Source organism: Myotis brandtii, unplaced genomic scaffold, assembly GCF_000412655.1.
Source record: "Myotis brandtii unplaced genomic scaffold, ASM41265v1 scaffold52, whole genome shotgun sequence".
Lineage (NCBI taxonomy): Eukaryota > Metazoa > Chordata > Mammalia > Chiroptera > Vespertilionidae > Myotis > Myotis brandtii.
In genome coordinates this window covers 1,661,538-1,674,419 of record NW_005369826.1, presented here as the reverse complement: position 1 = coordinate 1,674,419, position 12,882 = coordinate 1,661,538, and the positions used below count along the sequence as shown (strand labels likewise).

Genomic DNA, 12,882 nt, shown 5'->3' with positions numbered 1-12,882 from the left:
TCCCATGACATACATTTTTTAATTTATATTCTGCTTTTTATGAGTGGGGATTTTAGACTGCAATGCTCCAGTCTCTTCTTTCAATGGTAAAGAAGAAAGAAAGATAGTTATTGCTCATTTTAGCCCATTGTCATATGGCACAATTTTAGGGTATTAAGGACCTGTGATCTGGGACTTCATTACCCCTGGCCACTTTTACTTACCAGAGCAAAAGGCAAATGGGATTACTTCACCTTAAGTTTGATTTTATTTATGGGAAGGGGAGTTGGGGGGGCAAAAGTAAAGTTTATTCTTATTATTTTATTGTTTTCCATACGAACAACTGTAAACCTACTTTTTCCCCACCCTGTATTTGTTTTTTAATTCTAGACTCATTGTTAGTCAAGGAGTGGTAGTTCCAACGAAAAGCTGGATGTAACTTGTCAGAAAACAGTCTTGATATTCCCTAGATCTAGTTATGAATGCAATTATCATAACCTGTTCTCTTGTTCTAATTGGCATGTTTACTGAGATAAAGTCCAGGGCAAATGAGCAATACATTCCCTACCCAGAACACTTTCTTAAAATAGAAGCAAATGCTTGATTCTTCTGGCAGCAGCGACTCTCATTGGTGGATAACTGCACGAAGCCATAAAGAGTTGCCATTTGATGCCTTGTGGACTTTCCTTTACATCAAATCAATACTGCTTTACATTGCATAACTTCATTAGGATGATAAAATGGAGAATGCAAAGTTTGTGATTGTTTCAATGAGAAATGCACACACAAATGTAAATATTAATATGTATGTTAGGCTTTATATATACCTGTGCATAAAAGTTATCTTTAGAGTGTCTACACCTACACTGAACAGGAGAAATGCCTTAACAATGAGTCAGAGCATGGAATGTTGATCTGTTAGGAACTCTCTACAAAAGTCAAATGCATGTGCCTACTGACTAATTTGTCCAGCATGAATATTATATTTTTCCTAATGGTTTTCAAAATGACGAAGTGTCACTTTTGTTTACAACATGCATTTACTGTCATTCATCTCAACAAATGGCCTGTGCAGATGATTAACATTTACAACTCTAGGTATCTCTTTGCTCATTTATATCTTCTTAAAGATTAACTTCCCTTTTAAATCTGCTTAATGTATAGAGACATAATGTTGCCCTTTGGGCACGCACGAAGGCCTTTACCCTGACTAGTGAGACTAGTGCTTTCCAAATCTTCTTTGAAAACTTAGATTTTCCTCTTCAGTGGGTGCGGGTTTTTATATTCTCTCACAGTGTTTAGATGAGCATTTCTTCAAAAGCCAAAAATGGTGTCAAAGAGAAGCGCACCTTCCAGGCATCATCCTCTCAGCGCCTATGAAGTCATGTTTGCAGTGCTCTTTGCCATTTTGCTGGTTCTCTGCGCTGGGTTAATTGCAGTGTCCTGGCTGGCAATCAAGGAATCAGAAAAAGGTGAGTCCCGGGGAGCTGGCTACTGAAGGCACTCTCAGAGGAATGTACCCACTTTAATTGCGTTATCCTGTCAGGATCGTGTATTCACTGCTGTGTCTTTCATGACAAGATACTTATCTGGTATTCAGATGCTTTGCTGCAGTTCACTTCGTAGAATATTAGAAAAATTAGTTGGTCTTTAATTAAAAACTTACTTCAGAATTCAAACATGAAACTAAATTTTTTAAATAAAAAAATGTTAAGTATGTTTCTCAGTTTCAACATATAACAAAGTAGGTTTTATAGCCTGTGGGTTAATTCTGATAGGATTTCAATCACAAACATATCAAGTGTTGTTGACTATACAAATTGATAAATAGTTAAAGAAAAGTACTATTTATTTCTAGAGAATGATATATTCATTCTCTTTTTAGGCTAACAATTTTCATTGCAATCATATAAGGGAATGTGGATGTAAATGTAGAATTATAAAGTTCTGAAGCTGCCTGAGTAGCAAACTGTGATAAATAGGAAAAAAATAAGAAGTGGTAACTATTATTTAGAGCGAAATTATATGCACCAACAACTTTTCAAGGATCTCCAAATGTATTCTGTCATTACAACAAACCTACAAGTTACCTTCATATTATAGGTGATGAATCAGAGACAGAGAATTTAGGTAACTTGATTAAATTTGCATCATTACTGGGTAGTGAAAGATTCCAAACTAGACAATCCAACTATAGAAGTTATGCTCTTATATACTATTTACTCATTTATACAGTAAACTCTAAAATAGTGACAGCACAGCAACAACCTGAGCATTGGATTCATTTTTTTCTGAGAAAATTTTTATAGTTTTTAAATTATGAATTACTGTAAATATGATTATATTAATTCTTTTTGAAAACTCACAAAGGTAAAAACCTTTTCATATGAGTGATTTTGATTTTACTAAGAAAATTCTCAGTCTTTGAGTAGCTTTTTTCCTCTAGTAGATAAGTTTAAGTAAGAATTTTAGAAATATAATTTGTAGTTTTACAAAATAATTCCAATATAATCCCTCATTTATTTAAATACTATAGTCATACATGAGGGATTTTTTTTAAAGTGAAAGAGGTCTTATGAATATTTTATATGATTATATGAACAATTAAATAAATTATAGGAGTTCTCTTAGACTTATAGAAAAGCAGCTACTTTGGTCTAACTTAAACACTGTGAATAACTTCAAGGATATACTAGTATCATCATTTGGAAGTCCACTGGTCTCTTAGATCTCAATAAAGAAGCAAAAGTAAGTTATATTACAAGTAAAATAGAAAATAAATATTTATAAATATAAACATGATTTAATAGTGAACAACTTGCATAAAAGGATTCGAGTTATATCTATAGTAAAGCACAAGAAGACATAAGACATACTACTTTCAATATACATTGTTTTGCTTTTTATTGGAGATCATTTTAGAGTTACAAAAAGATTGTGAAATGGTTGAGTTTATATAACCATTGCTCAGCTTCCCCTAATGTCAATATCTTGTATACTAGCATACATAGCACAATTATCATGGCCAAGAAATTAACATTGGTACAATTATTAACCGAACTGCACATTTCATTTATATTCCATAGGTTTTTTTTCATTAATGTCCTTTATCTCTTGAGGATCCAGTGCAGACTCCTACATAAGATTTAATGATCATGCTTCCTCAGTCTCTGATTCATGACTTATTTTCTTGTCTTTTCTTGTCTCAGTTTTTCCTTGTCTTTCACATTTAAGCATGCAAATCCAAATGTAATTTTGAGTATTAAAAAAACAAAGTAGTATAAATAATGTGTTACATCATTTATGCAATTATAACTCTTTAAACTCAATGTACATTTACTGTTTGAAATATTATTTCTAATGTTTCTTCTGAACTGGGAAATTTGTTGTTAATATATGATAGTATATGATAGATTCTGGCTTCTAGAGTTAGCCAATTCTGTGCCAAATTCCATATCTGTCACTTATGACCTCTATTATTCTAGGAATTTTTCTTAGTGAATCTAAGCTCCAGATTTCTCATCAGGGAAACGAAGAAATGACATCTTGTCATACCAGATCAATGTGATAATTATGTATCATTGTTATTACATGTATATTCATTGTTGTGCAAGTTTTAATTGAAATGATTCATTTTAAACATGAATATATAGCAAAGGAAGTATTCTGATAAAGGCATACGCAGGACACTTTTTAATTAAAGATTTTTAATGTTGACATTATTGTACGTGTCCACCTTGCGCCCCCCTTTGCCCACATCCACCTTCCCACACCTCCCCCTCCCTAGACCTTCCCCACACTATTGCCTGTGTCCATGGGATATGCATATAAGGTCATTAGCTAATCTCTTCACCTTCTTTATCCAGTCATCCCCAAACCCCTCCTCTCAGGCACCAGCCAGTATGTTTCATGTATCCATGTTTTTGGTTCCATTTTCTTCATCAGTTTATTTTGTTCATTAGATTTCACATGTTAGTGAGATCATATGGTATTTGTCTTCTTCTGACTGGCTTATGTTACTTAGCATACTACAATATGGTCGATCCATGCTGTCATAAAGGTTAAGCATTCCTTCAATTTTGCATCCACATAGTATTCTGCCGTGCAAATGTATTACAGCTTTTTTATCCACTCATCCGCTGATGGGCACTTGGGCTGTTTCCAGATCCCGGTTATTATTAACAATACTGTTATAAACATAGGGATGATTATGTTCTTTCTGATTGGTGTTTTGGGATTCTGAGGCTATATTCCCAGAAGTGGAATCACTAGGTAAAAAGGTAGCTTCATTTTTAATTTTTTGAGGAACCTCCATGTTGTTCTCCACAGTGGCTACACCAGTCTGCATTCCCACCAACAGTATATGAGGGTTCCCTTTTCTCCACGTCCTCGCCAACACTTGTTGTTTGTTGATTTATTGACGATAGCCATTCTGACAGGTGTGAGATGGTACCTCATTTTCGTTTTTATTTGCATCTCTCGGATGATTAATGACCTTGAGCATCGTTACGTGTGTCTATTGGCCAGTAATGCAGGTCTTAATGGTACATTTTAGTACCCATGTTTATATTCAATTTGTTAGCTTTCATTCCTTACACTTTTGAATATTGAGATAATATATTTTCTGCAGCTTTCTCAATAACTTCCCTAATAACAACATTCACCATTTAATGGGAAAAGGTCACACATGCCCATTTTGTAATTATTAGAATGAAAGAAGGAGCTTCAAAGCTATGTTTCAAAGTAGCTCACACAGAAATATGCACAGCGGTCCTCAAGCAGAAGCCAGCAGCGACCCTGGATGCTAGGTGTTCAAGAAATAACTGAAAGCAACTACAAAACTTTTAATGGTCCAGTTCTCACCATGTTTCCCTGAATCCGTATCATAATTGGTGGAAGTTGATCATCCCTGTATTTTCCAACAGGAATCTCAATAGCAGAAAAAAAAAAAAAAGCTTGGAAGCATGGAGTATGGGTTAGGCTTCAAAGAACGCAAAAAAAATAAATAAATAGGGCAGACAAGAAGTTTAATATTTAATCTTTTAAAACAACCAGATAGGAGGGTAAAAAGGAGCCAATTGTGAAACATGAAGGCTGCAAAGTAAACCAGAAAAACTACAGCACAAACACATCAAGCAAGAACTCTATGTCTTAACTAGGATATGCATATTCTCTTATAATTCGCGTGTTAAGTGTTTTATTTCTTATTGATTTATTTAGATGCAGTATTTGGAAACAGTTATGAAGCCAGAGGGACCCTGAAAATAACATCAGGAGCTACATATAATCCTAATTTGCAAGACAAACTCTCAGCGGATTTCAAAGTTCTTGCTTTTGACCTTCAGCAAATGGTAGGAGACTGTCTCTCTTCAGTTGGTTTAAAATTTCATAACATAGTTTCACTAACTACTTGCCAAAAGATACATAGATCCTTCTTTCTTGCTTTGAAAGAAATTAGTAAATAAATGTAATATGCTCAGGATGCTTAAATGTATGAGCCTCGTCACTACAGAGAAGGAAATGACCCCTAATCCAGTTCTAAGCAGAACTTAACAATTACTGTTTAAATGTTTAAACAAAAGTTTAAATCTTAAATTTAATATATTTTAAACCCTTTCTCTTTTTAGATAGATGAGATCTTTCAATCAAGTAATCTGAAAAATGAATATAAAAACTCAAGAGTTTCACGATTTGAGTGAGTACAGCTCAAAATTTTTCTGTTGGTAGAAAAGGAAGCACAGCATCACAAAATAATTATCTATTCACTAGTATTTATAAAATAATGTCACTCCTTTTAGGGGAAAAGGGAATATTTTAAACTGTCAACATTGTTATGAGGATTGATAAACTTGCGTATTCATAGCACATAATAATAATTACTGAATAATTGATCTTACATTAACATGTTTCTCCCTCCTGAGGGTGAAATCTGCAGAGACACAGGGTGGGGCTGAGGTGAACGTGTGCAGATACAAATACAGTATCTGGTTTGCTATGAACAGATGGAGGGAGCTTGCTTATTACACTTCATTTACATGTTAAGTCATAAGCGAGAAGGGACCTGCTTAGTTGTGTCCAGAGAACATAAGACTGTACCTAGAATATAGTAAGTGCTCAATACATGAATGAATCTTAGATGAATAGGATCATGACATAATTCTTCTATGCATACTTGTATCAGGAGTTTTCTTCACTGCAAACTACCAAAAGGCCTGAGGAATAAGAATATGAACCAGCAGGAAATTGTGATGCCAGTTAGAATCTATAAAACTAAGTGAATAGGGGAAAAGTCTAAGAGAGGGAGTTTCATTTTAAAAAAATAGAGGAAACTTTTCTGCAGAAATGAAATGGAGGAAAACAAGCAATGAAAGCCAAGATAAGCCTCGGGGAACATGACTTATGCCCTTTAAACATTTAAGTAAGCCGGGCCGATGGCAGTACACCTTAGTTACAAATGTCCATCTCACATGTTCTTTCACATGGAGGTAAATAAGTGTTAGCTTCAGGGCTGCTGGTGCCCTGCAATTGAAAGTAATTATCAGTCAGGGAAGATGGTCAGTGAGAAACCTCCAAGCCTACAACTTCAAATGAAATCACAATGGAAGAGTGCTAGACCAGAGAGCAGTGGCCTCATTGTACGTTTTCATGACAACTCAAAGTCACTACCTATAAAATGTGAATAGCCACTCATTTTCCTTTTATTCACGTATCATTTAATACATGTGCATCATTATAATGTGCTGACTAATGTTACTAGGCAGCTATGTAAACAGAGGTGGGCAAAAGTGGGTTTATAGTGGTTTGTATGGAAAGAGACATGCGGGTTATGATTATTACAATAGTTTTATTAACTCAAAAGAATGTCACAATGTAACCGTAACCCTCCTTTTGCCCACCCCTGTACAGCGTGTGTCTTAGGCATGCAGGAGAAAGAAAGATTTTAAAGGACGTAGTCTAGCATTTGCTTGCCTGCTTTGGCCTGGAATACCCACAGCCTCAGAAGAAATTTCACCCTCATCCAACAAAAGAAAGAGATTCACCCTGTTTAAAGCGGTTCCCTCACGTAAAGATATCTGAAAAAATTAGGAATCCATTTCCAAGGTCACTGTGAACATCATTATTATTACTGTTTTATTTTTTCTTTATAACTTCAGTTGCTAGAAAATTATTTCATATTCTCAATGAAGTCTTTATTTCCTTGGCTCTCACCCACTGATCCTAGTGGTAGTTATTAATATTTTATAGGATAAATGTATCTCTATTTTCATATCTCAGCCTTTCAAATACCTAAAGACTATTTCCAGAGTTGTTATACTAAAATTAGGTACTCTCTCGTGTTTGGCCTCAGAAACTCACTCTCGCCTTCTATTTCTCCTTCTGCCCCCCTCCCCACCGAACCCCGCCACAAGGAGTTTTAGCACCAGTCCTGCCATATTACCTATACACCCTCAAAAGCATCCTGCTTCCTTCTTCACTACCTGGACCTCTTTTCTTCCTTATTATCTATTGCATTATCCTTAGAATTCATCCTTACATGCTATTAAGAACCAGTCCAGCCCTGACCGATTTGGCTCAGTGGATAGAGTGTCGGCCTGCGGACTGAAGGGTCCCAGGTTCGATTCCAGTCAAGGGCATGTACCTTGGTTGTGGGCACATCCCGAGTACGGGGTGTGCAGGAGGCAGCTGATCGATGTCTCTCTCATCGATGTTTCTAACTCTCTATCCCTCTCCCTTCCTCTCTGTAAAAAATCAATAAAATATATTTTAAAAAAAAGAACCAGTCCATGTTGCCTCCTCAGGGGATGCCCACCTGCCAATATAGTCGTAGTTAGCACCTCATACCTACAGATAAAGTAACAATCCTCATACTGTAATGCAATTGTCAGTTTGCCTGTCATCTTACTAGACTATGAGCTCCCTCAGGGCATAGAATGTGTCTTTGACATCTGCATTTTCAGAATCTAGTTAACGACTGGCTCAGAGTATGGGTCCTATAAAGTTCTAGCAAATGAATGAGCTATTTAACACCTGGTTTTGATATATTGAGTCCTAGGTTAGGTGTCACATGTTTTCCTTTGACCCGTGTTTTATAGGTATAAAAATCAGTATACTATACTCTTACTTTGGCTTTAACTTTCTGTTAGAATAGAATTTTAATGAAAAAAATAATTCTAAACTAGTTCTCATTGTATATCCACGACATCTCAATGCAGTAGCCAGCCAGCCCTATCCCCACCTACTGTCTCCATTCCTATCTGCAATCCAAGGCTTCTGCTCCTGTTTGCCAGGCTTATTATCGCTGATAGCAGCCTCTTTTATTGGCCCCTTGTCAAGGCTAGGAGGAGACACGTGGACTCTCAGGAAAGGAGAACTTCTCTTCCTCAAAGTGCTATTTTTTCTTAATATTTATTCAATATTTATTCTGTGAGGGTAAAAGCATGCGTGCAAGATTTTTTGAAAACTTGAAGCTATTGGTCTACTTTGAAGTGAATGGAACTAATTTCTCTTTTCCAGTTTTGTAGAGGATTGAGTGTGGAGATCTGCATTAAACCACCAACTCAGACTTACTTCTCAAGTGTGAATGCTCCTGGAGGAGAGGTGTCTCCAGCACTGGCCTCTCCTTCCCTGGGTTCTGCCCAGTGAAATCCGTACAGAGCATGACATCCATCGCAGAGCTCACTGGGATAGTTCTCTGAATGGGACTTTTCATTTCACATGTTATAATGTGCTGGGTAACTTTGTTTTTACTAGATTGAGAACATTTGCTGAGTATAGACTTTTATACATAGGCCTGGTGGGCTATCAAAACCCCAGCCTTTTCTTTAATATTTAATAAGTAATTTTTATTTCTCTGAATGCTAAAGTCACTATATTTGAAACTACATTGTTTCAGCAGAGGAATTTTTTTTCTCCTTCTTTACAGCTACCTAGGAGACCAATATAGTCCCTAAACCCTGATACACATTTTGTAATGATTCTCAAATAATATGCTTCACCCATGTAGAAATACCTCTCTGAGTTGTATGTGAATGACTTTTAAAAGATGCAAAGACATTTTATGCAAATGTCTGCAAGATAAATTGCAGGTCAGTACTTTGGGAGCCTGAGAAAGATAGGGAAAGAAATTCAGAAGCAGGGAAGAAAGTAAAAGCAAACACGCAAACATGTAAGTTTACTTGGAATAACTCACATATAAAATGGCATATTTCACTCACAGGAAAAGTGGCTGGTTCCTAATTAGCTTTATAAATTATTTGAATTTAAAACTCCAATTGATAAAATCAAGAAACAAATAAGTGAGGTCCAACAATATCCACACTCATTGTGAAAAGTGCATCTAAAAATCCTTTAAAATACCTATTTCCTTTTTTGTTGCTGATTTTTAATTAAACTCTCACCACATGAATGTGTGTGTGTGTGTGTGTGTGTGTGTGTGTGTGTGGCCACTCTCAGGTCAAGCAAATGGTTGGCTCCCCTGTGGGAACACTTTCTGTTATTCTGCTGTATGGGAAGTGCTTTGACTCAGAGAGCATTTAGCAGCGGGTTCTTTTAATGAAGCGCTGTTTACCCTCGGTGGCAATAGGAAGCTTACTCTGCCCTTTGAGCACAGATGAGTCACAAAGTTAGCAAAGAAAAGACTTTTGTTTACTCAGCAACCCCAGAGGTTATCAATATCATTAAGGAAAATAAGAGATAAGAAACATTTTGATTTATAGCACACAGGCTCTCTGTACAATGATAGGATTTATCTGCTTTTACAAAAAAAAAAAAAACTCAGATATTTTACTGGAACAAGTACATTGAAGTGAAGACGGCCATTGTTTCTTTTTTATTTTCCTAAAGGAAGAATTCTTATTTATCACAGTAAATAAAATCAATTTCAGAGTGGTGCTATAGAGATCATTACTAAACTACTAAAATAACATCTTAGTGTTCTGTTGGGTCAAACACAAATGTTTATTATGGTTTTCCTATTTCTCCTATACGTATACCTCTTTTATCTCAACATTTCCATTGAAAAAGAAAACAAATGTTAAAGAATACAACTATATGTGGACATAGGATCTGTAACTCCTGTCCTTGCAAAGCATAAATTATTAAGTGCAATATATAATTCACAAGTAAGAAAACACATCTTTTATAAAAGGTGTTTTATGCCTGAGGATGAACTAATCCAGTTACTTTCAAGTCAGTGAAGAAAACTTCCATATTTGCACTTTCTCTACCAAAAATATCTTCCCTCTCCTATTGCCTTAAAAAAATAAAAGCAAGTGTTCAGTCAAATTAAACATGTGGAAATTATATAAAGAGAAACCTCAGATTCAGTCAAAATTAAAACTACTGTGTAACCAAGGAGAAAGAGACATGGAATTGAAGGCACAGAAATTAATGGATTTGTTCACTCTCACTTTATTTTAATCATATTTAATCCTGTCCATTTAATTATTTAAGGGGTGAGGATGTTAAAGAGACAAAAGAAGAAGGAGAAGGCAAGGAGGGAAGGGGCTGGAGACAGAGAGGAAGAGAGAAACAGGAAGATTCTCTCTCTTGAAAGTATGGAGGCTATAAAATATAAACATATTTCACATATGGGTAAGTTTGAGGAACCCTAAACTAAATAGTTACTAAAGAGCCTTGTCGCTTGCAAGATTTGGTTACTATGATTTAAGCAAATAATTGGAAAGTTAAGCATTGTAAGATTTTTAAATTATTCAATAGAGGTGAAATGTGTAATTATTGTATCAGAGTATCCTGTTTACTTCAAAGATGAAAAACCAACTACATAGAAAGGAATCACTTCTGCTAAACTGTGAACCTAAATAGTAGCACAGACATTAAGAAGGAATATGCTACCAAGTGCAGATGCTGATCTACCATGATTTTGCAGGAACCTTTTAATTCTGCGTATAATCATGTAGGGAGAAAACAACAACACCTATTCTAAGTTCTACCAAGATAGATATATGGACAGATGGATAAAGAACTCTTCTGGAGTTGACAAAATCCTTCAAGAAGATCATTAACTTATAGATATAGCAAGGATATGAGCATAACTGCCTAAATTTTGGAACTAGTAAACATAACATGCAAAATTTAGCTCTCCCTGATCTAGCTTTTAAGGCTCCAGGTATACCCTGAGTACCCCCAGTTTACCAAGGGCTACAGAAATGAAAATCAGCTGAAGTTTGTGTCCCAAGGGGTAGTATCCTGAAAGTATAGCATAAGGGAAACAAAAAGGTAGGCAGAAGAAACGTTTCTCAACTATCCCTCCTGGGCTAAAAATGTTTTTTTTGTTGAGGTATACCCTGAGTACCCCCAGTTTACCAAGGGCTACGGAAATGAAAATCAGCTGAAGTTTGTGTCCCAAGGGTAGTATTCTGAAAGTAGAGCATGAGGGAAACAGAAAGGTAGGCAGGATTAGAAATGTCTCTCAACTATCCCTCCTGGGCCAAAAATGTATTTTTTTGTTATTGCTGCTGCTGTTTCTTTAAACTGTAAACAAATAACCAGTGAATAAAACTGTTTAAGTGCATGCTGCAGAACAGGGAATAAAATAAAAAGGAAGGTGACTTGGGCTATATAATTGAACTCTAATGTTATGGTCTGAGATGGCGTAGGCCAGGTAATCCTGACCCTTGACAGTAAGAATGAATACCTGTAAGTCTCCGATAATGCAGGAATGCTTAATGTCTTTTCCTCTCCTTTAAAATAGAACAAATTTGGCCAAAACCGGTTTGGCTCAGTGGATAGAGCGTTGGCCTGCGGACTGAAAGGTCCCGGGTTCGATTCAGGTCAAGAGCATGTAACTGGGTTGCGGGCATATCCCCAGTGGGGGATGTGCAGGAGGCAGCTGATCGATGTTTCTCTCTCATCGATGTTTCTAGCTCTCTATCTCTCTCCCTTCCTCTCTGTGAAAAATCAATAAAATATGTTTAAAAAAATAGAACAAATTTGGATATCTTCTATTAAGAATAGAGAAAAGTATGGATACAGATTCATTGCTATAAGCTTGCTATCAGGTCTTCATAAACTATACAGGAAAATTTTCTCTGAAATCAGTGAAACTACCTTAGATTTCTCTCTACTAAGAAATTATCTGTGAGAAATTACAAATCTACACGCTCCATTCATTCAAACAGTAAAATAAGAGTAAATCTCATGAAACTACTTGCTTTGGCTTAATTTAATACAGGTGACCCTGGAAACAGCCTGCCCTGAACATTTGTGTGCTTATGTGGAACTCAGAAAACTCAGATTCCCATTCTGTATCTGTTTGTGTTCTTGGAAAAACATGTTGACTTTTAATTCATTTTTCTTCCTTCTGTAAAATGAAAATAACATTTGATATTGCCTACCTTGTACAGGTGTAGTGAGGATTAACAAGGTAATAAATGTAAAGAATTTAAAAAACATCTTACATGAATTGAGCACAAATCACGAGAAAAATGCTGACTTTTTCCTCTTGTGTCATTTTTTGCTTTGCAGAAATGGCAGCATTATAGTCAAATTTGACCTTTTCTTTGACCAGTGGGTGTCAGATAAAAATGTAAAAGAAGAACTCATTCAAGGCATCAAAGCAAATAAATCCAGCCAACTGGTCATTTTCCATATTGACTTGAACAGCATTGATATCACAGGTATCTGTGAACATTATTTGATTTCTTTGAATCATTAAGCTATGAAATTAAAATCCTAGCGCTATACCAGGAAGCAATGGGATCACCCTTGACTTCAGGAACATGTCTTGTTGCTTGAAGTAACACATTTATCTGAGAAATGTGAAATATGGAGAAACCATATTTGAAGAAACATATCAGTGAGGAAAAGTTTATAAAATATAAAATATCAAAATGTCCTACAAAAAAAGAAAATAAAAAAATGTCCTACAAATATTGGCATGCA

General features: G+C 35.7%; 1 protein-coding gene across 1 annotated transcript in view; it reads left to right on the top strand.

Annotated features, from left to right (window-relative positions):
- Nucleotides 1-1,270: 1,270 nt before the first annotated feature.
- The window catches only part of TMPRSS15 (transmembrane protease, serine 15), a 103,629-nt gene continuing 92,017 nt past the window's right edge, over nucleotides 1,271-12,882 (top strand). The window contains exons 1-4 of the mRNA XM_005877429.2: nucleotides 1,271-1,451; nucleotides 5,200-5,330; nucleotides 5,607-5,674; nucleotides 12,466-12,617. Coding sequence (XP_005877491.1) covers nucleotides 1,307-1,451; nucleotides 5,200-5,330; nucleotides 5,607-5,674; nucleotides 12,466-12,617 — 496 coding nt within the window. The 5' untranslated portion in view covers nucleotides 1,271-1,306. The remainder of the gene's footprint in view (nucleotides 1,452-5,199; nucleotides 5,331-5,606; nucleotides 5,675-12,465; nucleotides 12,618-12,882) is intronic.